Source organism: Hemiscyllium ocellatum, chromosome 8 (assembly GCF_020745735.1).
Source record: "Hemiscyllium ocellatum isolate sHemOce1 chromosome 8, sHemOce1.pat.X.cur, whole genome shotgun sequence".
In the NCBI taxonomy this organism is placed as follows: domain Eukaryota; kingdom Metazoa; phylum Chordata; class Chondrichthyes; order Orectolobiformes; family Hemiscylliidae; genus Hemiscyllium; species Hemiscyllium ocellatum.
In genome coordinates, this window is record NC_083408.1 from 88,658,054 (window position 1) to 88,683,797 (window position 25,744).

At 41.6% G+C, this 25,744-nt stretch overlaps 1 protein-coding gene across 2 annotated transcripts in view; it reads left to right on the top strand.

Annotated features, from left to right (window-relative positions):
• syt16 (synaptotagmin XVI) overlaps nucleotides 1-25,744 on the top strand; it is a 76,311-nt gene that overhangs the window by 40,858 nt on the left and 9,709 nt on the right. Inside the window, exon 6 of one of the 2 annotated variants that reach the window (XM_060828541.1) lies at nucleotides 10,825-11,582. The exons of the other annotated variant lie outside the window; for it this stretch is intronic. Within the exon in view, the coding sequence (XP_060684524.1) occupies nucleotides 10,825-11,138 (314 nt within the window). The 3' untranslated portion in view covers nucleotides 11,139-11,582. Of the gene's footprint in view, nucleotides 1-10,824; nucleotides 11,583-25,744 lie in introns of those variants that run through there. 2 annotated transcript variants of the gene reach the window in all.

Genomic DNA, 25,744 nt, shown 5'->3' on the forward strand with positions numbered 1-25,744 from the left:
TGACACTCTCCACTTGTTCTACCTCTGTGCCGTTGATGTGTAAGGGGGCATGAGTAACATCCCGGTGAAAGTCAATAAAGAGTTTCTTGATTTTGCCAGCACTGAGAGCTAGGTTGTTCTCAGTGCCACCATTTTTCCAGGTCTGTTTTGTTGCCATCTGAGATTTGACCGACTATGGTGGTGTCATCAGTGAAATTGCAAATGGCATTAGTCTGGTATTTCACAATGCAGCCATGGATATACAGCAAGTACAGTAGGGGACTGAGTACACACCCCTGTGGGGCTCCACTGTTGAGTGTTAGTGAGGATGAAATATTGTCCCCAATCTTCACTGATTGTGGCCTGTGGGTCAGGAAACTGAGGATCCAGTTGCAGAAAGTGGGGCTTAGTCCGGGATCACTAAGTTTAGTACTCAATATCAAGGGGATAACAGTGTTGAAGGCTGAACTGTAGTCAATGAATAGGATTCTTATGTAGCTGTTCTTGGTGTCAACATGTTCTAGGGAGGAGTGAAGGGCAAGTGTTATGGCATCTGACGTGGATCTGTTGGTCCAATAGGCAAATTGGAGTGGGTCAAGAGTACATAGAACATAGAACATAGAACAATACAGCACAGAACAGGCCCTTCGGCCCACGATGTTGTGCCGAACATCTATACTAGATTAAGCACCCATCCATGTACCTATCCAATTGCCGCTTAAAGGTCGCCAATTATTCTGACTCTACCACTACCACGGGCAGCGCATTCCATGCCCCCACCACTCCCTGGGTAAAGAACCCACCCCTGACATCTCCCCTATACCTTCCACCCTTCACCTTAAATTTATGTCCCCTTGTAACACTCTGTTGTACCCGGGGAAAAAGTTTCTGACTGTCTACTCTATCTATTCCTCTGATCATCTTATAAACCTCTATCAAGTCACCACTCATCCTTCGTCGTTCCAACGAGAAAAGGCCAAGAGCTCTCAACCTATCCTCGTACGACCTATTCTCCATTCCAGGCAACAGGAATAGTGGGGAGTCTGGAGTTGATTAATGCCATGACCAGCCTTTCAAAGCACTTCATGACCACCAACGTTCGGGCCACTGGGCAGTAGTCATTGAGACATGCTGCATGAGCCTTCTTAGGCACAGGGATGATAGTGGCCTCTTAAAACAAGCAGGAACAGTGGCCTGCTGCAGGGACATGTTGAAGATGTCCGAGAAGACCTCTGCCAGTTGATCTGTGCATGCTCTGAGTGCACGGCCTGGTATTCCATCTGGTCCCATCGCATTCCTTGGATTCACACGAAGGAAAATTGATCCGACCTCTGATACAGTGACTGTTGGGATAGGTTCGTCAGGACTTGTCGGAATAGGTGTTACCTCTCCGCCAAAGTTCTGTTCAAAGCGAGCATAGACGGCGTTGAGACGATCTGGGAGGGATGTGCTGGTCCTTGGCAGTAATTTAAGTAATCTCTGCAACAGCCACAAACAAGTCCATCTCTATTTTTGTGTGTGAATTAATTGACTCAATGTTTACTGCATAATTCAGAAACCTGTTTCATAACTCCATTCATCGCTGGGCAAAGAAGAACTGTTGTGGTTCTGTTCGCCGAGCTGGAAGTTTTTGCTGCAAACGTTTCGTTCCCTGGCTAGGGAACATCATCAGTGCTATTGGAGCCTCCTGTGAAGCGCTGCTTTGATGTTTCTTCCGGTATTTATAGTGGTTTGTTCTTGCCGCTTCCGGGTGTCAGTTTCAGCTGTAGTAGTTTGTATGTGGGGTCCAGGTCGATGTGTCTGTTGATGGATGTTCTTGCCACTTCCGGGTGTCAGTTTCAGCTGTAGTGGTTTGAATATGGGGTCCAGGTCCATGTGTCTGTTAATGGAGATAGACCACGGAACGAGGACATGCCACAACCAAAAGGACTAGCCACACTACCATACGTCAGGAGTGTCTTAGAACTGACAGCCAGACTACTGAGACCCTTAGGACTCATAACAGCCAGACTACTGAGACCCTTAGGACTCATAACAGCACACAAGCCAACTTCCACACTCAGACAACAACTCACTAGAACAAAGGACCCAACAGCCAGCACGAGCCAAACTAACGTAGTTTACAAAATACCATGCAAGGACTGCACAAAACACTATACAGGACAAACAGGAAGACAGCTAACAATCCGCATCCATGAACATCAGCTAGCCACAAAACGACACGACCAGCTATCCCTAGTAGCCATACACTCAGACAACCAGGAACATGAATTTGACTGGGAAAACACTACCATCATAGGACAAGCCAGACAGAGAACAGCCAGGGAATTCCTAGAGGCATGGCATTCATCCACAAACTCCATTAACAGACACATGGACCTGGACCCCATATACAAACCACTACAGCTGAAACTGACACCCGGAAGCGTCAAGAACATCCATCAACAGACACATCGACCTGGACCCCACATACAAACTACTACAGCTGAAACTGACACCCGGAAGCAGCAAGAACAAACCACTATAAATACCGGAAGAAACATCAAAGCAGTGCTTCACAGGAGGCTCCAATAGCACTGATGATGTTCCCTAGCCAGGGAACGAAACGTTTGCAGCAAAAACTTCCAGCTCGGCGAACAGAACCACAACAACGGACACCCGAGCTACAAATCTTCAACCAGACTTTAAACAAAGAAGAACTGTCTAACATCCAAATGATTAACAGTGAGCCCTTTTCCTCTATCACTTAACTAATTGGCCCATATAAACACATCTAGTCCCTTAAACATTAAACAAACCACTCATAAGTCTATAGTGCGTTTAAAATAGAGATAAAACTTATTGAGCCTATCTGGCTGAGTAAGATGTTTTGAACTTGGAATTTGTTGAGTAGACCTCTTCTGCACTCTTTCCGAAAGCTCAATATTCCCAGGTTATTAGAGGCCAAATTTTGACAAAAGGTTTACCAAATTGGGCTCACCAAGGTCTTGCACACAAGGGCATGATGACATGTTTTGCCTTATGGTGAATAACCTTGCAGAATACACCCTACAACATTATTTGATTTAAATCTAGCCTCACAGCATTTACCATAGATTAGCTGTTGGGCACCAAAACACCCAGTGACTTTAATTCTCCTCACTATAGATTATTTGCATGTTTGACTTTCCCACACGCATGTTGCTGCACCTTTTTATATTGAACATTGTTCACCAAATACAAGTAGACCTTGATCTACTTGTAGTGGTCAAGCATCCCAAAGTCCAACTTTTGCATAAATCTTGGTACTGTTTCAAGCTTTCAGATTATTATCCACTGCCATTTAGATAATTAAAAAAAAAAGTAAATAACTAAAGTCCTAACACTGGCCACTTGCAATTAATCTCCAATTGCATCCAAATCTGTCCTCAGCAATTTTCACTCTATGGATGTTCAGCCAGTTTTCAGTTTACCATGATAGGGTGTCCATAAGAAGTTTCAACTTTATAATTTCTAGGTATCTGCTATTTGGATATAATTGTCTGAATTAAAACTGTCAGATCCAAACCTAGAAGTAACATGTTTTCTAAAAGCTAAATTGTGCAGATTATTCTACAATATTTGATAATGTTAAAATTAGGGTGCTTGCTTTGTTTTATTTCAAAAATATGCTTTATTCATAAGAAACCTTTCTATATAAATACGTATGTATGTATGTGTATATATAAACACACATAATTATAACAACAGTTTGGTTCTGTACAATAGCATATGAAGAAAATGAACTATGAAGAACTTTGACTCTAACCAACAAACAAACCAAAGATCTCTTACTTGTACATTAATCTATTTACATGCATTTGAGCACCAGGAGGATCCAATAACTGAATGGACCCCCAGTTAACTTCAGCAGGAAGACCCCAGACAGTAACTGCTGGTTTAATGAAGGTTCACTGCAAATTAATCTGCTTCCTTTACAGTGGAAGACACTTTATTATTGAAGGTATTACACCCCTCCCTCCTTTTATAGGAATAAATTATATTTGAAATCTCTTTATAGTTTTTCCTAAAAATGTCAATCTTGTAGATCTAGGGAATTCTCAGGAACATTAATTAGGTGCAGCATCCCAACAGCTCTTGTAAAGCCTGTAGTTTCAAGTTGCCTCTTGAGCCATTCATATTCTGTCCTACTCTGAGTGTCACTGTAGATTGTAGATTTTCAGAGCTGGTTACGAGATGGCGTGAAGCTCAAACCCCAATTGTTTGCAATAGTCTTTCATAGAAAATTCCCCAGAATTACTGTCACTGTGCAAGCCCCTCAGGAATGGAAACACTGCTTTAGGGAGTAGTTTTATTTATTTCTGTAAAGGAGAATAAATGTCTAGTGGAGTAATCTAAATGTAAAGTACACCTGATGGAATTTCTATCTCATTTAATTTGGGATAGAAAATTATAGAAAGGGAAAATGATATAGCTATAAATCAACTTTTTCAAATTTTTTTCTGTTGCTGCCTGGAAGAAATCAATACTTGCATGAGATGACAGTCCAGGTTGCAGGTGTTAATTTGATCAAACAATGCTAGACTGATAAAGAAATAAGTGAGAAATGATCCACAGAAATGACTGTCATTGCAAAGTCTGTAGAGCTTTTACCACTGCATTCACTTTACACTTAAGTGTTTGCCTGAGGGTAATTAGAATCATAAAGCTGGAGAATATGGAAGCAGACCCTTCGGCCCAACGCATCCATACCAACCAGATATCCTAAATCATTCTAGTTCCATTTGTCAGCATTTGATCCATACCCTCTAAACCCTTCCTATTCATATAACCATCCAGATGCCTTTTGAACGTTGTAATTGTACCAGCTTCCACCGCTTCCTCTGGCGTTCATTCCATACATGCATTACCGTCTGTGTGAAAACATTGTCCCTTAGGCCCCTTTTAAATCTTTCCCTTCTCACCTTAAACCTTTGCCCTCTAGTTTTGGACTCCGTTACCCCAGAGAAAAGATCTTGACTATCCATTATATCCATGCCCCTCATGATTTTGTAAATTTCTAAAAGGTTACTCCTTAGCCTCTGAAGCTCCAGGGAAAATAACCCCAGCCTGTTCATCCTCTCCCTCTAGCTCAAATCCTGCAACCCTGGCAACATCCATGTAAATCTTTTCTGAACCCTTTCAAGTTTAACAACATTGTTGCTATAGCAGGGAAACCAGAAATTAATGCAGCATTTCAAAAGTGGCCTATCCAATGTCCTGTAAAGCAGCAACATGACTTCCCAACCCATAAAGTCAATACACTGACCAATAAATGCAACAATATCAAATGCCTTCTTGAACAATTCTACCATTTGCTGTATAATTTCCACCTGTACTTGACTTTCCATTTTTCTGCACATCCTCCTGTATCCTCTAACAATCCTCCTCACTATCCACAACTCCATCAACAGTATTGTCAACAGACTTTATAAATTAGACCAGCCACGTTTTCTCCAAATCATTTATATAGACGATGAACAGCAGATGTTCCAGGATCAGCGCATGCCACATCCCCTCTGACCTACACATCCTGTGAATACACGATCAACGATGGACAATTTCATGGTCAATCCCATGCCTTCCACCATCTTGTGATGTTTGCCAGAGCCTCTATCACCTGTCCTTGGGGACTTATGATACAACTTATTGATCACATTCCAATACTGACCATTATTTCCCTTCCCAGACATTTGCCAGCTGCATTGTATCTTTGCTTATTACTGATTACTTTTCAAATTCTGTTATGCAGTTTATATTGCTTGCTAATCTTGGTACAGAAGATTAGAAAGGATGTTAATTTCTACCATTTGTAACCTCTGCCAATTGACATAATAACCTACCTGATTCAACTATATCCTTTAGAGAAAGAAATCTGCTATCCTTACCTGGTCTGACCTACATGCGAATCCAGACCCACAGCAAAAGTAGTGTCTGGGAAATTAAGGATAGGCAATAATTGTTGGCCCAGTCAATGATACCCACATCCCATGAACAAAGTAAAATCCTGTATGGGGATGTGGGAACAAAATTCCATCTTAGTTTGATTGACACAAAACCTGGTCGGTGGTATAGTGACTACTCGTGTTTTGTTCCCATGATGTCAACATCAGTTGCTTCTCAGCTTTCCTAAACATATTAGCTAAAATAGCCTGGTCTCACCCCAAGCCTGCCTGTATCCCAGTCTACTCTCAAAATAGCAGAGTTCAGACTCTGACCACTTCCATGGGTTTCCTAGATATCTTGTAAGAGGAGGAGAAATCCTCGTATCTGAGGTTGTGCCTGGGGTAAAAGCTCCTTTGACTAAGGGTTCCTGGAAGCCTTCAGAAAACTGAATGTGGGTCTCACTGGGTCCCCTCAAAGAAAGAGGTTCTGTAAAACATTGATTACATGTACAAGAGAGTTGACAGGTACTTGGTCTGTGTTAGGGCCTGGGCAATCTCTGGCTGTATTGCAGGGAAGGGTGAGTGCTAGGTGCAGGTGGCTGAAAGTTGAGATGAGCTTGCGTATACTGGTCCCATGTAAATGAATGGTCCTTTCATTAATCATTTAGTGAGGTCAGACCTGGAGGGCAACATTGAATATATTCCCAGCATAAAAACTGGAATTGTTAGCTAACATTAACCTGACTATGATGAGACATTTTAATGGTGGCTGATTCAGGTGTCATGCCTTTAGGAGCAGGAAGCTAAGGTTCCCATTTGCTACAGTGAAAGAGATGCTGCATATTGTTATTGAGCAGCTTCTGTCCTAACTTGACAACACAAAGAGACACCTTCAATTTAAAATGTCAGTAATTTGATGCTTCTGGACAGATTATTTTCAGAACAAAGGTTTATTCTTTCAAGAGGTACAGTGACATTGGGCTCCATGGTTTCTGCAGTCGCTAAGAAAAGGTCTCTAATTACCACACTACATAAAATCTCTTAATGCAGTCAAGGTTCACCCACCATACCTGACTTCGGGTGCAACTTGTTGCATTTAGAAATTGAACCAAAAACCCTTAGGCGCCTTTTGATGGAGTTGATGGAGTGTGTTGGTGCTCAATGTTGCCTCTGTAAGGTAGGCCTATTGGATTAAGTGCAACCAGAAGTTGTCAGTGTTGATAAATGGCAGTGCAATGCTGGAGGGGAACTTGCAGGTGATCGTTTTCCCAGACATGTGTCACCCCATTGTTTTTCAGAGTGGAGGCAGAAATTCTTTTCAGCAACTAAAGTCCTGCCCACCTGTTTTGACTTCATTTGGACCCCTAGGCTGACACCTTACTCAGGTCTAAAACAAAACTCTCACCTACAGCAAGCATGGGATCTGCTTAGATTGACAGGCAATGAGCTGAGGTTTTCCACTGGAATTTGTAGGGCTGCCTCCAAGAACAGTCCATAATCTGGATGTGGTGCTTGGCAGGAAATTCATCCAATACCCACAGTTTGAATTTTTGATCCTGCCTCCTTTGCAGAGGGTGTGTGTCCTTATTTTGGCTCAGTGGTATAGTGGGCTTCACAAGGGCTGGATTCTGTACTTCATCCCAACTTAAAATAATAAATTATTTGGGATTTGGAGATGCCAGTGTTGGACTGGGGTGTACAAAGTTAAAAATCACACAACACCAGGTTATAGCCCAACAGGTTTAATTGGAAGCACACTAGCTTTTGGAGCGACGCTCCTTCATCAAATGGTTGTCAGGACAACCACTTGATGAAGGAGCGCTGCTCTGAAAGCTAGCGTGCTTCCAATTAAACCTGTTGGACTATAACCTGGTGTTGTGTGATTTTTAAAATTATTTGGGAGCCTTCCCATCAACTGGCCTGCTGTTCAGCAGCCATTTTCCTTTTGGAGGGGCATTGATTGGCTCAAGATAGGTCTTCTCGCAATCTCAGTGTGTCAGATTTGAGAGCTAGTCACTAGTGGGACAACAAACAGTCCCCAAAAAAAGAAGTGGTTTTGGAGCTGGTCTCCAAGCAACATTAGGGTATTAATGGAGGCCAGCCAGTGGACATGGGGTTGGACTTGGGCCTGGGTTTGGTAGGCTAATGTGGGGGAAGAGAGAGAATTAAAAGAGGTTGGGATATAACCTTGCTGGGGGTGCCTCCAATGATCAGGAGACCCCCCTCCCGGAATTGGAGTCAGGCTGTCCAGTACTTGACACCAGCTTCAACAATGAAAACTGCTGGCTTTTCTATTGGGTATGCATCTCTGCCTGTTGCAGGTAAAATAATGGTAGGAGTGCCATGAGATCCAAAACATCTCCACTGCTCCACCTCTTATTGCTCAATGTGCTTTGTACTTAGTGTATGCATTATATTTTATCTGTGAGCTCTTCCCATCAGACTCCACTAGCAAGCTTACAATTCTTTGTCACTCACTATCCACTTCAGTGTTCCTGATTTCATCGAATCCCTACACTGCAGAAAGAGGCCATTCAGTCCCTCGCGTCTACTAAAACCCTCTCGCTAATTTACCTTGCCTGCACATCCCTGGGCACTAAGTGGCAATTTAGCGTGGCCAGTTCACCTAACCTGTACTTCTCTGGACTGTGAGAAAAAAACAGAGCACTTGGAGGGGACCCATGTAGACTTGGGAAAACATGCAAACTTCACATAGACAATTACCCAAGGCTGGAATAGAACCTGAATCCCTGGCGCTGTGAAGCAACAGTGCTAACCACTGAGCGGTTTTCCAATTTATAGGACTTTTGCTGCCCTGTGTCACATGTGACTGATTATAAATTCTTATGATTTTGCCAATGCTAAGCCAGTTGAAATATGCATTTCTGTTCCATAGTAAGTGAAAATAGTCAGATGTTAATAACTTTTCTACAAATTTGGAAAAATGGGTCTCCCTTTAAGATTTTAATAGCCCTGACAAAGGAACATGTTCAGTTTTCAATTCCTGCACAAAGCATCTTTCAAAACATTGTCATGCATAGGACTGGAGAAAGTAATCATTTGCTGTAAATTTTGCTGTCTGAATATCTTAGTCAATAAAATCAACTAATTAAATCAGTGAAGAACTTTTCAAAATCCAGGAGTTCTTGTGACATCTTTGTGGAATATAAGTGCGCATTCTCTCTGAATTAGGGAAGGACAGTACAGACTATCTTGAACATCTGAGAAGTTGTCCAGTTTGAAAACCTGACAGCATTTTCCCTAAGTGAAATGCAATATTGTTTTCGCCATACCGATAGGAAATTAAAGAAAAGTAAACAATGATGTGGAAAGTTAGCTTAGCAGTGTAGCTTTAAAAAGAAATTGCCTTCTCAGAGTTGGGTGGAACGAGATGTTGTAAATAAATATGAAAGTATGAATGCCAACAATCGGCTGACCAAATTGGACATCTTGTACCTCTGGTTGTTTGTAGCATTCAGAATCCAGACCATTCTCAACCAGACAAAACTTGTAGAACTCGCACCAATTTGTTTGCTGCACATGTGATTCGGTAATTGGGTAGCACTTGCTAAATGATTCCAAATGTGCTGGGCACAGTGGTTAGCATTGCTGCCCCACAGTGCCAGAGACCCAGGTTCAATTCCCGCCTCAGGCAACTGTAATTGTAGGAGAATGGGTCTGGGTGAGCTGCTGTTCAGAGGGGCGGTGTGGATTTGTTGGGCCGAAGGGCCTGTTTCCACACTGTTTGGGAGATAGAGCTCACTATTGAGAGTAAAGTTACAAGAATTGAAATCCTCTAGAAGAAGACCACTAGAAAACACACATGATATAAGCTATGTGACTTTCACACAGTGTCAGTGGATGAGCTATATGTATATCATATTATAATATTGTTAAGCTTGAAAAACTCTGAAGTAAACACAACAGCAAACCTTAAAGTGTTGTTTTGAGTGATGGGACAGAGTCTCTCTATGCTCTGAATCACTGCAATTTTCTTTCACTTTTTTTATTTCTCTATGAATAGTTCCCTCAAGTTTGGGGGTGGCTTATGTTTCCAGTATCAGGATGTTTTATCTGATAGAGCAGTGACCTCCGCAGTCCCTCCGCTGTTCTACGCTGGCTTGAACTGTTGCATCAGATTATTGTCCTGTGGTGAAGAGGATAGTTAACCTCCCTACCCTCACAACTGCCATTAACTCTGTGACAATTGCTCAAGCTTCGTTTTGACAATGTGTAGATGACGTTTGCATCTTTTTACATTAACGTGAGGCAACTTTTTGTAAAATTGCTTCCAAATAAATAATAAGGTTTTTTTTAGTCTCCTGCTTCTATCTACCTGGTTTGCTGGATTGCAATTATTCTAAATGAGAAGCTGAATCTGCTGTTGATTCAAGCTATTGTTAGTTCAATCCCTAGAACCTGGCTCTTGGTCATATTCAGTTTGTCAGTCATGGGCATAACATTCTACCAATAGAAGCATCTAAGCTTAAGCAGCACTCATAAATATTGTCTAAAACAAATTATTTAATGTGAATAAAAACCAAAAGATCTGTGGAAGCTGGAAATCAGAAAGGAAATCAGAAATTGATGAAAGAGCTCAGCAGGTCTGGCAGCATCAATGGAGAGAAATCTGAGTTCTGAGGAAATGTCACTGGACCTAAAACCTTAATTCTGATTTCTCTCCACAGATGCTGCCAGACCTGCTGAGCTCTTTCATCAATTTCTATTTTTGTTTGTCATTTGTTTATTGTCATTAATCAATGTAAAACTGACAGATAAAGGCATCCTAATCTTGCTTTGTATTGTGCCTGTTTCAAAATTAAATAATTTCTTTTAGATTTTTACAACATGCTACTACAAGTGACCTTGAAAATAGGTGCTGCCTGAATTCCTAAATTCAATGTAAAACTAAGATCTCCTCTTTTTGGTTAAAATTCTACAGACACCTATGCGAAGCTCTCTCTCCTTAACTCAGTCGGACAGGAAATGTCTCGGTGCAAGACTTCCATTCGGCGTGGTCAGCCCAACCCAGTTTACAAGGAGACTTTCATCTTTCAGGTGGCTCTTTTCCAGCTCTCTGAAGTCACATTAATGATCTCAATATACAACCGACGTAGTATGAAGCGCAAGGAAATGATCGGATGGATCTCCATGGGTCAAAACAGCAGTGGCAATGAGGAGCAAAATCACTGGCTGGAGATGAAGGAATCCAAAAGCCATCAAGTTTGCAGATGGCACACATTACTGGAATCATAAACACAGTATAGCTAATTAAAGACAGCTTAGTGGCCTTTTATCCAGACATCCTGAACATTTTCACCTGTGCAACAGGCTTCTATTGTACTACAACATTCATGCCCTTCCTTAAAATCTCAAAATAGCGAAATCATTAAAGAATATCTTTAGTGAACAGCAAATTGCTTAGCCAACATAAGGAATTCTTTCAGGGATTTAAAAGCTATTTACATTAGCTCAGTGCCTGTGGAGGTGCATTATTGTGTCACTTTGATATGACATCAACAATGACAACAAATCAGTATTGAGGATGAGCAGATAGTACAAAGGAATCACTGTTGCCATAGCTATAAATGCATGTCATTTAAATCTTTAAATGGTCAATACTTATTGCAGCACTGTGCATGCAGAAATGAATTGGCTTTTCAAACATTGTCTTCGTACAGAACAGCTTTCTTCAGTCTATAATTTACTGACAACTAAAGCTACAAACTAATGCTGCTTAAAAACAAGTTTAGTAACCAATAAATCCAGAGTGAAGAAAATGAACAGCATCATTCAAAGTGAATCAGTAAGTAAAATGGCTTAATAAAATGTTTCTTCCCCAGCATATTCCAAGTGGGCATTCTCAAAAGGAGCCTTGAACTAGCTGTGAATTATTACAAAGTTCTCATTACAGGGATGAGTACATCAATACACATCATCTAGGGCATTTTCCACAAATTGTATGCTATTTGTGGTTGCCCCTGTCAGTAAACATTTTGAACTTTTTATTCTTAAATCTTCAGAACCAGGTAAGGGTTAACAGAGCACCGAAAGTGGAGCAGATGAGGAGCTACAGAAGTGTAGAGAATGGAGTGCCAAAGGCCCATGTACATTGGGACATTTGTGGTATTTTGTGGAGAGATTTTGCTCAGGGTACAGACAGAAGTAGATGGGTTCATGTATAGGAAGGTCAAGAATAGATGGACAGCAAGCAAAAAAGTTATCCAGATTATTTATAATTGGCACAAGAGGAGTACTGCGGTTATGTGCCATGGCAAAGAACCAAAACCTGAAAATACCCCTCAAGCCACTCACTATCTTAAGAACAAAAGGGTAACTAGGGAGAGAGGAGGCCTTTGTGTGGAGCTGCAGAAAATGGGAGAGATAGAAAATGAGTATTTTGCATCAGTATTTACTGTGGAAAAGGAGATGAAAGATATAGACTGTAGGGAAATAAATGGTGACATCTTGCAAAATGTCCATATTACAGAGGAGGAAGTGCTGGATTTCTTGAAACGGGTAAATGTGAATAAATCGCCAGGACATGATCAGGTGTACCCTAGAACTCTGTGGGAAGCTAGAAAAGTGTTGCTGGGCCTCTTGCTGAGATATTTGTATCATCAATAGTCACAGATGAGGTGCCAGAAGACTGGAGCTTGGCTAATGTGGTGACACTGTTTAAGAAGGGTGGTAAGGACAAGCCAGGGAACTATAGACCAGTGAGCCTGACGTCGGTGGTGGGCAAGTTGTTTGAGGGAATCCTGAGGGACAGGATGTACATGTATTTGGAAAGGCAAGGACTGATCCGGGATAGTCAACATGACTTTATGCGTGGGAAATCATGTCTCACAAATTTGACTGAGTTTTTTGAGGAAAGATGATTGATGAGGGCAGAGCAGTAGATGTGATCAATATGGACTTCAGTAAGGCATTCGACAAGGTTCCCCATGGGAGACTGATTAGCAAGGTTGGATCTCACGGAATACAGGGAGAACTAGCCATTTGGATACAGAACTGGCTCAAAGGTAGAAGACAGAGGGTGGTGGTGGAGGGTTGTTTTTCAGACTGGAGGCCTGTGACCAGTGGAGTGCCACAAGGATCGGTGCTGGCCCCTCTACTTTTTGTCGTTTACATAAATTATTTGGATGTGAGCATAAAAGGTAAAGTTAGTAAGTTTGCAGATGACACCAAAATTGAAGGTGTAGTGGACAGCGAAGAAGGTTACCTCCAATTACAACAGGATCTTAATCAGATGGGCCAATGGGCTGAGAAGTGACAGATGGAGTTTAATTCAGATAAATGCAAGGTGCTGCATTTTGGGAAAGCAAATCTTAGCAGGACTTATACTTAATGGTAAGGTCCTAGGGAGTGTTGCTGAACAAAGAGACCTTGGAGTGCAGGTTCACAGCTCCTTGAAAGTGGAGTCGCAGGTAGATAGGATAGTGAAGAAGGCGTTTGGGATGCTTTCCTTTGTTGGTCAGAGTATTGAGTACAGGAGTTGGGAGGTCATGTTGTGGCTATACCCAGGATATTAGTTTGGCCACTTTTGGAATATTGTGTGCAATTCTGGTCTCCTTCCTATTGGAAAGTTGTTGTGAAACTTGAAAGGGTTCAGAAAAGATTTACAAGGATATTGCCAAGGTTGGAGAATTTGAGCTATAGGGAGATGCTGAACAGACTGGGGCTGTTTTCCCTGGAGTGTGGGAGGCTGAGGAGTGACCTTTTATAGGTTTATCAAATTATGAGGAGCATGGAGAAGGTAAATGGACAGTCTTTTCCCAGGGGTCGGGGAATCCAGAACTAGAGGGCATAGGTTTCGGGTGAGAGGGGAAAGATATAAAAGAGACCTAAGGGGCAACGTTTTTACACAGAGGGTGGTACGTGTATGGAATGAGCTACCAGAGGAAATGGTGGAGGCTGGTACAATTGCAACATTTAAGAGGCATTTGGATGGGTATATGAATAGGAAGGGTTTGGAAGGATATGGGCCGGGTGCTGGCAGATGGGACTTGATTGGGTTGTGATATCAGGTCGGCATGGACGAGTTGGACCGAAGGGTCTGTTTCCATACTGTACATCTCTATGACTCTATGACTGATGCACTTGGCATCATGATTCAGTTGAAAATAAAATGTGACTGTTTCTCCGCTTGGTCATCTAAAAATAAGAATTGCAAATAGGGTTGCATTGGATAGAACATAGAACATAGAACAGTACAGCACAGAATAGGCCCTTCAACCTACAATGTTGTGCCAACCATTGATTCTCATGTATGCACCCTCAAATTTCTGTGACCATATGCATGTCCAGCGGTCTCTTAAATGTCCCCAAATACCTCGCTTCCACAACTGCTGCTAGCAATGCATTCCATGCTCTCACAACTCTCTGTGTAAAGAACCTGCCTCTGACACCCCCTCTATACTTTCCTCCAACCAGCTTAAAACTATGACCCCTTGTGTTCGCCATTTCTGCCCTGGGAAATAGTCTCTGGCTATTGACTCTATCTATGCCTCTCATTATCTGAGAGTTTGCAACTGGCAACTTTTAAAATTATCCTTGTACACTGCATTCTTTTCCTTACGTCATCTGGATAGGGCACATTGATTTGTATAAAGCAAGAAACCAACTGTGGAAATGTTTAAATTCAGAGGGGCAATCACAATCCATTTTAGATAGCTCAGTGTCATGGCTGCATCCATCTTGGCTCTACACAAGTCAGTTAAATATGAAATGTATTGAGGTTAATTTTTGTACTAAAAGATTTTTTTTTCAAACTGTTTCATATTTGGTAAATTAATGAGGAAATGTCACAAGATACCCAGTTTCTCAGAGCTTGTAGAAGGTTGCAGCAGAGAAACAGACCATGCCATTTTCCACCTGTGCATCAGGCCTTTTCCTGATAGAACTCCTATTCCAAACAGTCTTTTGTGAACTCCCCATTTGTTATTTTCCTGTATTACTTATTATAGGGACCAATTAGTTGGAGAGCTGGTTTGCTGTGCAGCATGACACCAATAGCATGGGTTCAGTTCCCACACAGCTAAGGTTTCCATGCGGAGCTCTCCTTCCCAACCTCTCCCCTCGCCTGAGGATTGGTGACCCTCAGGTTAAATCATTACCAGCTCTTTCTCTCTCTTTTTTTGCGCTCTCTCTCTTTCTCTCTCTCTCTCTCTCTCTAATGAGAGCAGTCCTATGTAAGACTACAGTGACTTTACCTTTTTCTAATATCCCCTCTTTAAGAAATGTTTGTATTCCTTTTTTTAAGAGAATTATGAAGTTTGCTACAAAATAATTCATGGATTAATATTCAAGGTGCTTGTACAATTGCAACAGTGAACCACTAGAATCCTTATGCTTATTGACCCCATGTTTTTCTGTTTCAATTTCCTCTATTTTCTTTTACCTCCTGCACACAAAAGCATGTTGTGAGAGGTTTTTAATTTATTAATTCCTCTTGCTGGTTGAGCCTGTGATGCCTGTATACTAAATCAAATTGTGCATCTGCTATGTAGGGCTGGTTATAGCTCAATTGGTTGTTCTCTTGCCTCAGAGTCAAATGATTGTCAGTTCCCAACTTGCTCCAAGACATGAGGTGATAAGGAAGCTGAAGGCTGATGTTCCTGTGTAGTACTGAGGGAGAGCAATGGTAGGGTAATCTATCAAATCTAAAATCCCTCTACCCCTCTCCAGTGGATGTAACAGATCCCAAACCACTATTTCAATAAAAAAGGAAAGGAATTATGTCCAGTATTTATCCCTCAATCATGTCAAAAGCAGATTATTTAAGCATTATTAAATTGTTCTTTGTGGGAGTTTGATTTGTGGACACTGCCTGCCTGCCCCTCTAACCGTTCAAAAGTGCCTCCTTGCTGTAAAGAGCTATTGGACGTTAAAAGGCCATGAAATGTGTTGTGTAAATGCAAGGCTGCCTTTTCTTTGTGCTGCAGCCTTTGCTGCTTTTCGATTGCATTATTTTTCAACCTCATTTTCCCTTTTTGTTTTTCCTGTCAGCTTTCTTCTCTGTGCTGCTGTCCTTGCCTTTTTCTGTGTTAATTATGCAGTTTCTCTTAAGGGCTTCTTATTACTTTGCCTTGCCTTTTTGTAAAGCGAAAGTTGTCACGTTGGATGTGGAATTGCAGAACTGGCAATTTGTACGCACATACAGTACCTGCGAGCAGCTGCAGTTGGCATGGATTCAGGGAAACCTTGATCCTTTGGAGATTGCAGGTGGCTGGAGCTTGCACCTGAGCAGAGAGTTGATGAGGGTAGAGCTGTATGGCAGCTGCTACCTGTTACTGTGGTCACTTCCACTTTGAGCCATGCTATGTTTTATTTACTTTTTGTTGCCAGTTGGGGCTGTTTCCTGGCTCTATGGTTGGGGCTGCAGAACAGAATGGATGGGAGCATCAGAATCAGTTAACAGGAGTCAATCAACTGTGACTACCATGAACCAATTGTTCATGAAATTGTTAACAGAATCAATGCATCAAAGGGTAACGGATGGGTTTATGTGTTTGTGATGAGGCATTACTCCCTGAGGGATATGATGGACATATATGTCAGGACTTTCAGGATGGTGGCCTTTCTATACCTGGCACCTGAAGAGACGATGGAGAAATGCATTGGTGCTTGTATGAGCTGGCCTGCAGCCACTTGTTGCCTTGAGAATCATTACTTACACAGAAGTGGAATTTTAAGTCCTCACTAGGAAAGAAGTTGTACTTCAGAGATTGGCTCCCAGCAGTACCAGGAGGTGCAGAAGGCAGGACTGTAATTGAAATCAGTCCCCAGAGTCTAGGTCTAAGGAGTCTAGGGCCTGTTGTAGTTGGGCAGCTCTAGGCAGCGAGAGGAGGTGGGGCCCGGGGCAGTGAGCTGTTGGCTGGTGAGGCCCCAAGCGTGGAGGATGGTAGAGAACGAGCATCTGCCCAGGGCAGGGCTGGTAGGAGCAAAGGCAGCTTTCAATGTTGAAAAGAAATAATTGATGAATACCAACCATACACACCCCCGCCTGACCTCAAGCCTGAAAAGTGTCACTTTGTAAGCTTCTTACATGAAGCTGAAAATTGAGGGTGTGTGGGAAATATATTTTATGTGGTAATTAATTGGCAACTAATGCTTCAATTGTGTTTTTTTAGAAAGATGGGCCAGTCTAGGCCTCGACTGTCCATTATGAAATTGCAACAAAGTAGAGGCTAGTATGAAGACCATCCAAAGAATTTGATTAGATAGATTACCCACAATGTGGAAACAGACCCTTCGGCCCAACAAGTCCACACTGACCCTCTGAAGAGTAACTCATCCAGACCCTTCCCCTACGCTACATTTTCCCCTGGCTAACGCACCTGAAACTATGGGCAACTTAGCGTAGCCAATTCTCCTAGCCTGTACATCTTTGGATTGTGGGAGGAAACCGGAGCACCCAAATGAAACCCACACAGACACAGGGAGAATGTGCAATTTCCACGCAGACAGTCGCCCGAGGTGGGAATTGAACCCAGGTCCCAGGCAGTCACCCCTAATTCTTGGCTTGCAAACCAGCGAGTGAGAACTGTAAAATTGTGCTTGTGAGGTGAATGGACACTGCAGAAGTTCTTCTGATTGCTGAGCCATTCAACTTAATTGCAATTCAAATCTTCTTCAAAACATTCAAGGGGTTGAGGTAGAGGGTGGTGGTAAGAAAATTAATGAACAAAACATCCTTTTTAAATAGAAAGATCAAAAAGAATATTGTACTCAGCTATGCTTGAAATATATATGGGTGACAGTGGGAAATAATTTTCACGCCATGGAAATATTTTGTTTTTAGATATTTATCTCTAGTGAAACCTCTTACTATCAAGCTATTCATCCGGAATCTGAATTTGAGAAGTTGCCTAACATTTTTTAACTAACCTAATATCAAATTTTATTTTGTTATTTTTACTTGCAATTCATACATATCTGTGCATATTTGTACAAGACAGTTGGAGAGAGGGTAATTGTGCCATTAACATTTTGACCTGTTATTTTTCCTATCTTTCTCCTTCAGCCATCCTTACAATTGCCTGAATACGCAATCGTGTTTGCATTGGGCTCAAACATTTTTGCTAAATTGAAATGTGATGGCCTGTTAAAAAGAAAAGCCAACAATGGTATAACAGCATGTTTAAATTTATTGTGATTTGTGACCCTGCTTTGTTTCTACTTGTCAATAAAGTTGCTGGGTTGCAAGGTGATGTAAACATCATCTATTACTAATCACCTGCTATCTACTCAGCAGTAATATTTCAGATCAATGCTGCTTATTTTTTTCTTAGAATCAATAATTAATAATTCTGAGCTTGTAAATTGTGCTTCTTTGTTATGATAGATTGAAAAGTTCAAAACTGACAATGAACATTTAAATGTACACTGAAAATCCATAGAGCGAGCAGACTACATATTCTATATGTTGAAGCCAGGCTCGTGTCTTACATTAAAAAGAGAACAGACTCAAACCAGGTTCAAATTACACGCAAGTCATCTGGAAACCTAGTTAATCTGATGGTAACCAGGAAATCATTGTCAATTTTTGTTAAAATCCATTTGGTTCACTAATCTCCTTCAGGGAACAAAATCTGCCATCCTCATCTGATGTGGCCTACATGTGACTGCAGACCCACAGACTTAATTGCCGTCAGAAATGGTTTGGCAAATCATTCGGTTCAAGGGCAATCAGAAACAGACAAGAAGTGCTGGTCTAACTAGCAACACCCATATCCAATGAAAGAAATAAAAATAGGACATACGTTCAGATTTAATTAATCTAGTGATTGATTAAGCTATTTCACAGAATGAGACAATGAGGCTATTTAGCCCACTGTGTCTGTGCTGATTGTTTAGAAAAACTAGCCAATTGGAAACTCTCTTCTGCCTCTATTGTTTCCCTCCAGTACTTCTCCAATTCACTTTGGAAGTTCTGGAAGAATCTACTTCCATCACCCTTTCAGTCAGTGCATTCCAGATCAATGTATCTCATTGCACAACTTGTCATTCCTGTGGTCTTTGCTTCATCTGCCAGTTATCCTAAATCTGTATCCTCAGCTTATTGACTCTTCTGCCACTAAAAATAATTTTTCATCATTGACCTTCTGAAAATGCTTCATAATCTTATGGACCTCAATTAAGCCTCCCATTAATCTTCTCTGCTCTGATGTCATACATATTAAATCTTGGATCTGTATGTCCTTGCTAACTGCAATCTGCCTGTACTGCTCGCAATCAAAGCTTTTCACTGTACTTAAGTACACATGACTACAATAAATCAAATCAAATCAAATCTATGATTTCAACAGATTTTATTTACAGTGCTTTAAAATGTCTATCATACATTTGGGGTCTGGCTTCATCAATTATTTCTTTTCAACATTGAAGTCCATACCCAGGCTTAACTAACGAAGCACAGAGAACATCAATAATAACCAGACTTGCTTAATCAAACACGACAATTCAACACAACTAGAACAACCACAGCTTCTCTATTCAATCCATGAACCAGAACTTCTGTATCCTCGGTACAATTATAGTAAACCTCCTCCCAAACCTAAATAAACTGTTTAAAAGGAAACTATTGGTACTTGTGGGAGGTAATTTCTGTACTTTGAGTACCTTCCATGTGAATTGAATTTTCAAATGGCGTATTTTAATATTTTACAGTGACTTATAGCGTTCCAAATGTTGACAACGCCACTTTAAAATTATTGGTACAATCGACTGCTGTGCTTCAAATGAAGTAATCTTTCTTCACTCAACAACAAAGCCTTTTTTAAGTTTACAATGCCAGGCACCACTTTGGCCAAAACAGCCTATACATGATCCTTGCTGGTAGTGCTTTGAAACAGGCATGTCAAACGGTGCCAACTGATTCATTCTAGAAAACATTTATGCTTGTCAAACTGAGATAATAGTACTGAAGGAAGTGAAACACTTTCTTTATCAAGTAACTGAGGTGAAGTTAGGTACTGCACAACTGGAAGCAAATTATCCTTTTGCTGTGCCCTACCAATATAAATGATGAGCTACTGGCTTCCACACTACACTTACTTTCCATTTCGTATGCAATTCTCCTTTGGCCTGTATAAGGACAATTACAAATTAATATTGAATTTGAAGTTGTGCTAGAGGGCCAGGGACTGACTAAAATTATTTTATAGAGAATGTCATACAGCCAGCAAAAGAAATTTTCAATCCATCATTTCAGGATGCATTTCATAGTTCGTCCAAGAATTTGAAGGTCAGAGTCTAATACACTGTGCCACTAAGCTATTATTATATGACCCACTGTGGTATATGCTTGTTTTTTCCCTCCCTCCCTCTAGGGAAATACTTTACCATCTTATCTTAAGCACAGAGTCAACCAGTCATTGCTGCAGCTTGTCCAGTTACAAACCAATGGGTCAGTTCTTAGTTAGGACTGTTTACTGTGAGCCCACTTAACTGATTTTTGTTGAAGGGATGCTCTCTTGGATTGTGGCCATTGTTGTTGCACAATAAGGGAAATGAAATGCAGCTGAGATTCAATTAAGTAGTTAAGCACATTTACTTTTCCCGTGAAAGCATTAATCATTAGCGAATTTCAGAGCTCCATAAATAAGGCTTGATTTATTTCATTACGTCATGATAAGGAATGAAATAAATTCAAGCTAAGATATATTTGCATTTTAATGTAGTTCACTTTGAGATTCTTTGGCAGCATTCTTGTTTTGTCATTGTATCTTTGTAATAATGAACAAACATGCCCTATACATTGTACGTTCTGTATGGCTTGTGTTTATTTTCTATTCCACAGCCTTCATACTGCTTGTCATTAGTACAGGTTAAAAGACAAAGACATTATCAAACCAGAGCTTATTATTTTCCTTTTATTTTGTTTTTATATCCAATTGTTGTCCTTCAGTTCATCATTAATGTGTGGTATTAGGGTAAATATAAAAACGGAATTAATGCCAAAATGAATAGGAATTTAAAGTTATGTTCTGTATTTCCTGATGATATTTATTACTTGCTATTATTTTGAGTGTTGATCTTGGTAATACCAATGGTATGATCACCTGTCTTTTCATACAGAAGAAAAAACAAACTGCCTCAAATATTCAAGTATCATTGAGTCACCTTGGCCATTTCTGATTTGTTAATTGATTGTTTAGTTGCACCACTTGACCATTTACTTAGGCAATGATTAACAAACATATTGTCCACAGTCCTTTTCACAAAGCCAAGTGGTGTGATGTAAGTTAGAGAAAAAAATAAGTTAATTACAATCTGCTTTAATTAAACAGGCTGATAAATGTGTCATGCACTTTTGTCCACAGCAAAACCTTTTATTCAGATCAGGTATGTCTTCTGACACAGTGAGATTATGAAAGATGTTTGCTCTGCCCTGCTAAATTATTGCTGAAGGAGTGTTATTTTGTTTCAAAATTATATTGTTCTGAAATATCCTAAAATCAATGACATTTTATAAAGTTCTGCTGCCATTGTGAGATCATAAGAGCAATACTTTCACTTCAGTGAGAATATTGTTGATCTGTGCACTGTGAGCATTTTAGTGTCAGTCACATATAACGTAACAATGAACCTATCAATTCCGATCTCTTGGCTAATTCAGCATGCTCTAGTCTCTTCAGGGAGACTAAATGGCTTTTAAAATTCCTGTTCTGAAATATGAAACCAGTCAATAGGTCAAATACAGATCTGATCGATTTTTCCCATTTAGTGAACAAGAATCCATAGTACTTCTTACAGGTGTATGCAGTTAATGGTCTTGAAAACAGATTTCGATGCAGTTTGCATGTATATTAATCTTTATGCATAACCTGGTTTGGAAAATACCTATATTGCATGCTTATTGTAAATCACATGTATTTACTTTTATATATTACAATAAAGGAAGATACTTGAATTGCAGTTATGTTGTCAACTTTTCAAAAATCCAATCATATTTTGTAGAACTACAAAAGAAGATATCTCTTCACTTTTAATAAAAAACCCTGCTTGAAAGTAACATTTGTATCTCCTATTACCGTGTGGAACACTGTGTCTATATGAATATGTTGCTTTTTACAAAACATATACCTATTAGAACATAGAACATTACAGCGCAGTACAGACCGTTCGGCCCTCGATGTTGCAGCAACCTGTGGAACTAATCTGAAGCCTATCTATCCTACACTATTCCATTTTCATCCATATATTAATTCAATGATCATTTAAATGCCCTTAAAGTTGGCAAGTGTACTACTGTTGCAGGCGGTGTGCTCCATGCCCCTCCTACTCTGAGTAAAGAAACTACCTCTGACATCTGTCCTATATCTATTGCCCTTCAATTTAAAGCTATGTCTCCTCATGTTAGTCATCACCATACTTGGAAAAAGGCTCTCCTTGTCCACCCTATCTAACCCTCTGATTATCTTATATGTCTCTATTAAGTCACCGCTCACCTTCTTCTCTCCAACAAAAACAGCTTCAACACCCCCAGCCTTTCCTCATAAGACCTTCCCCCCGTACCAGGCAGCATCCCAGTAAATCACTTCTGAACCCTTTCCAAAGCTTCCACATCCTTCCTATAATGCGGTGACCAGAACAGCATGCAATACTCCAAGTGCAGCTGCACCAGAGTTTTGTAGAGCTGAAACATGGCTCCGAAACACAATCCATCTACCAATAAAAGCTAACACACTGTATGCCTTAACAACCTATTAACCTGGATAGCAACTTTCAGGGATCTATGAACATGGACACCAAGTTCTTTCTGCTCATCTACACTGCAAAGAATCTTACTATTAGCCGAGCACTCTTTATTCCTGTTGCTCCTTCCAAAGTGAATCACCTCACACTTTTTCACACATTGAACTTGATATGCCACCGCTCAGTCCAGCTCTGCAACTTATAGAACATAGAACAATACAGCGCAGAACAGGCCCTTTGGCCCTGGATGTTGTGCCGACCTGTGAATTATTCTCAGCTCGTCCCCCTGCACTATCTCAAAATCATCCCTGTGCTTATCTAAGGATTGTTTAAATCTCCCTACTGTGGCTGAGTTGACTACATTAGCAGGCAATGCATTCCATGCCCTTACCATTCTCTGCCTCTGACATCTGTCTTAAATCTATCACCCCTCAATTTGCAGTTATGCCCCCTCGTACAAGCTGACGTCTCATCCTACGAAAAAGACTTTCACTGTCTACTCGATCTAATCCTCTGACCATCTTGTATGTCTCTATCAAATCCCCTCTTAGCCTTCTTGCCAATGAGAACAGGTTCAAGTCTCTCAGCCTTTACTCCTAAGACCTTCCCTTCAGACCAGGCAACATCCCGGTAAATCTCCTCTGCACCTTTTCCATTGCTTCCACATCCTTCCCGAAATATGGCGACCAGGACTGTACACAATATTCCAAGTGTGACCGCACCAACGTTTTATATAGTTGCAGCATGATATTGCGGCTCCGGAACTCAATCCCTCTACGAATGAAACCTAACACACTGTCTGCCTTCTTAACAGCAATGTCCACCTGGGTGGCAACTTTTAGGGATCTATGTACATAGACTCCAAGATCCCTCTGCACATGCACACTACCAAGAATCTTTCCATTGACCCAGTACTCTGCCTTCTTCCCAAAGTGCATCACCTCACATTTAGCTGCATTGAACTCCATTTGCCATCTCTCAGCCCAATTCTGCAGTTTATCCAAGTCCCCTGCAACCTGTAACACTTTTCCACACTGTCCACTACTCCACCGACTTTAGTGTCGTCTGCAATGTCCATCTGTAACCTGCAACATTCTTCAGCCCCATCCATAACTCCACCGACCCTAGTGTCATCTGCAAATTTACTAACTCATCCTTCTTTGCCATCATCCAGATCATTTAAAAAACATTACGAACAGCAGTCGCCCCAAAACAGATTCTTGCGGTACACCACTAGTAACTGAACTCCAGAATGAATATTTCCCATCAACCATCACCCTCTATCTTCTTTCAGCTAGCCTATTTCTGATCCAAACCGCTAAATCACCCCCAATCCCATGCTTCTGTATTTTGTGCAATAGTCTATCATGGGGAACCTTATCAAACACTTATATACACCACATCAACTGCTTTATCCTCATCCACCTCTTTGGCCACCTTCTCAAAGAATTCAATAATGTTTGTGACGTGCGACCTACCCTTCACAAAAACTGAGTTGACTATCCCTAATCAATTTATTCCTCTCTAGATGGTTAAAAATCCTACCTCTTATCACCTTTTCCAACACTTTACCCACAACTGAAGTAAGGCTCACTGGTCCATAATTACCAGGATTGTCTCTACTCTCCTTGCACAAGAGAACAACATTTGCTATCCTCCAGTCTTCTGGCACTATTTCTGTAGACAATGACGACGTAATGATCAAAACCAAAGGCTCTGCAATCTCCTCCCTGGCTTCCCAGATAATTATAGGATAAATCCCATCTGGCCCAGGGGATTTATTTATTTTCACACTTTCCAGAATTGCTAACACCTCCATCCTGATAAACCTCAATCCCGTCTAGTGCAGTAACCTATATCTCAGTATTCTCCTCGATAACATCGTTTTTTTCCAGTGTGAATACTGACGAAAAATATTCATTTAGCGCCTCCCCTATCTCCTTGGACTCTATTCTGGATTAGAGTGGTGCTGGAAGAGCACAGCAGTGCAGGCAGCATCCGAGGAGCAGTAAAATCAACGTTTCGGGCAAAAGCCCTTCATCAGGAATAAAGGCAGAGAGCCTGAAGTGTGGAGAGCTAGAGGAGGGTGGGGAGAAAGTAGCATAGAGTACAATAGGTGAGTGGGGGAGGGGATGAAGGTGATTGGTCAGGGAGGAGGGTGGAGTGGATAGGTGGAAAAGAAGATAGGCAAGTAGGACAAGTCATGGGGACAGTGCTGAGCTGGAAGTTTGGAACTAGGGTGAGGTGGGGGAAGGGGAAATGAGGAAACTGTTGAAGTCCACATTAATGCCCTGGGGGTGAAGTGTTCCGGGACGGAAGATGAGGCGTTCTTCCTCCAGGCGTCTGGTGGTGAGGGAGCGGCGGCGAAGGAGACCCAGGACCTCCACGTCCTCGGCAGAGTGGGAGAGGGAGTTGAAATGTTGGGCCACAGGGCAGTGTGGTTGATTGGTGCGGTTGTCCCGGAGATGTTCCCTAAAGCGCTCTGCTAGGAGGCGTCCAGTCTCCCCAATGTAGAGGAGACCGCATCGGGAGCAACAGATACAATAAATGATATTAGTGGATGTGCAGGTAAAACTTTGATGGATGTGGAAGGCTCCTTTAGGGCCTTGGATAGAGGTGAGGGAGGAGGTGTGGCCACAGGTTTTGCAGTTCCTGCGGTGGCAGGGAAAGGTGCCAGGATGGGAGGGTGGGTCGTAGGGGGTCGTGGACCTGACTAGGTAGTCACAGAGGGAACGGTCTTTGCGGAAGGTGGAAAGGGGTGGGGAGGGAAATATATCCCTGGTGGTGGGGTCTTTTTGGAGATGGCAGAAATGTCGACAGATGATGCAAAGGTTTGTAGGGTGGAAGGTGAGCACCAGGAGGGTTCTGTCCTTGTTACAGTTGGAGGGGTGGGGTCTGAGGCCGGAGGTGCAGGATGTGGATGAGATGCATTGGAGGCATCTGTAACCACGTGGGAAGGGAAATTGCGGTCTCTAAAGAAGGACGCCATCTGGTGTGTGGTGGAACTGGTCCTCCTGGGAGCAGATACGGCAGAGGCGGAGGAATTGGGAATACGGGATGGCATTTTTGCAAGAGGTAGGGTGGGAAGAGGTGTAATCCAGGTAGCTGTGGGAGTCGGTGGGTCTGTAAAAGATGTCAGTGTCAAGTCGGTCATCATT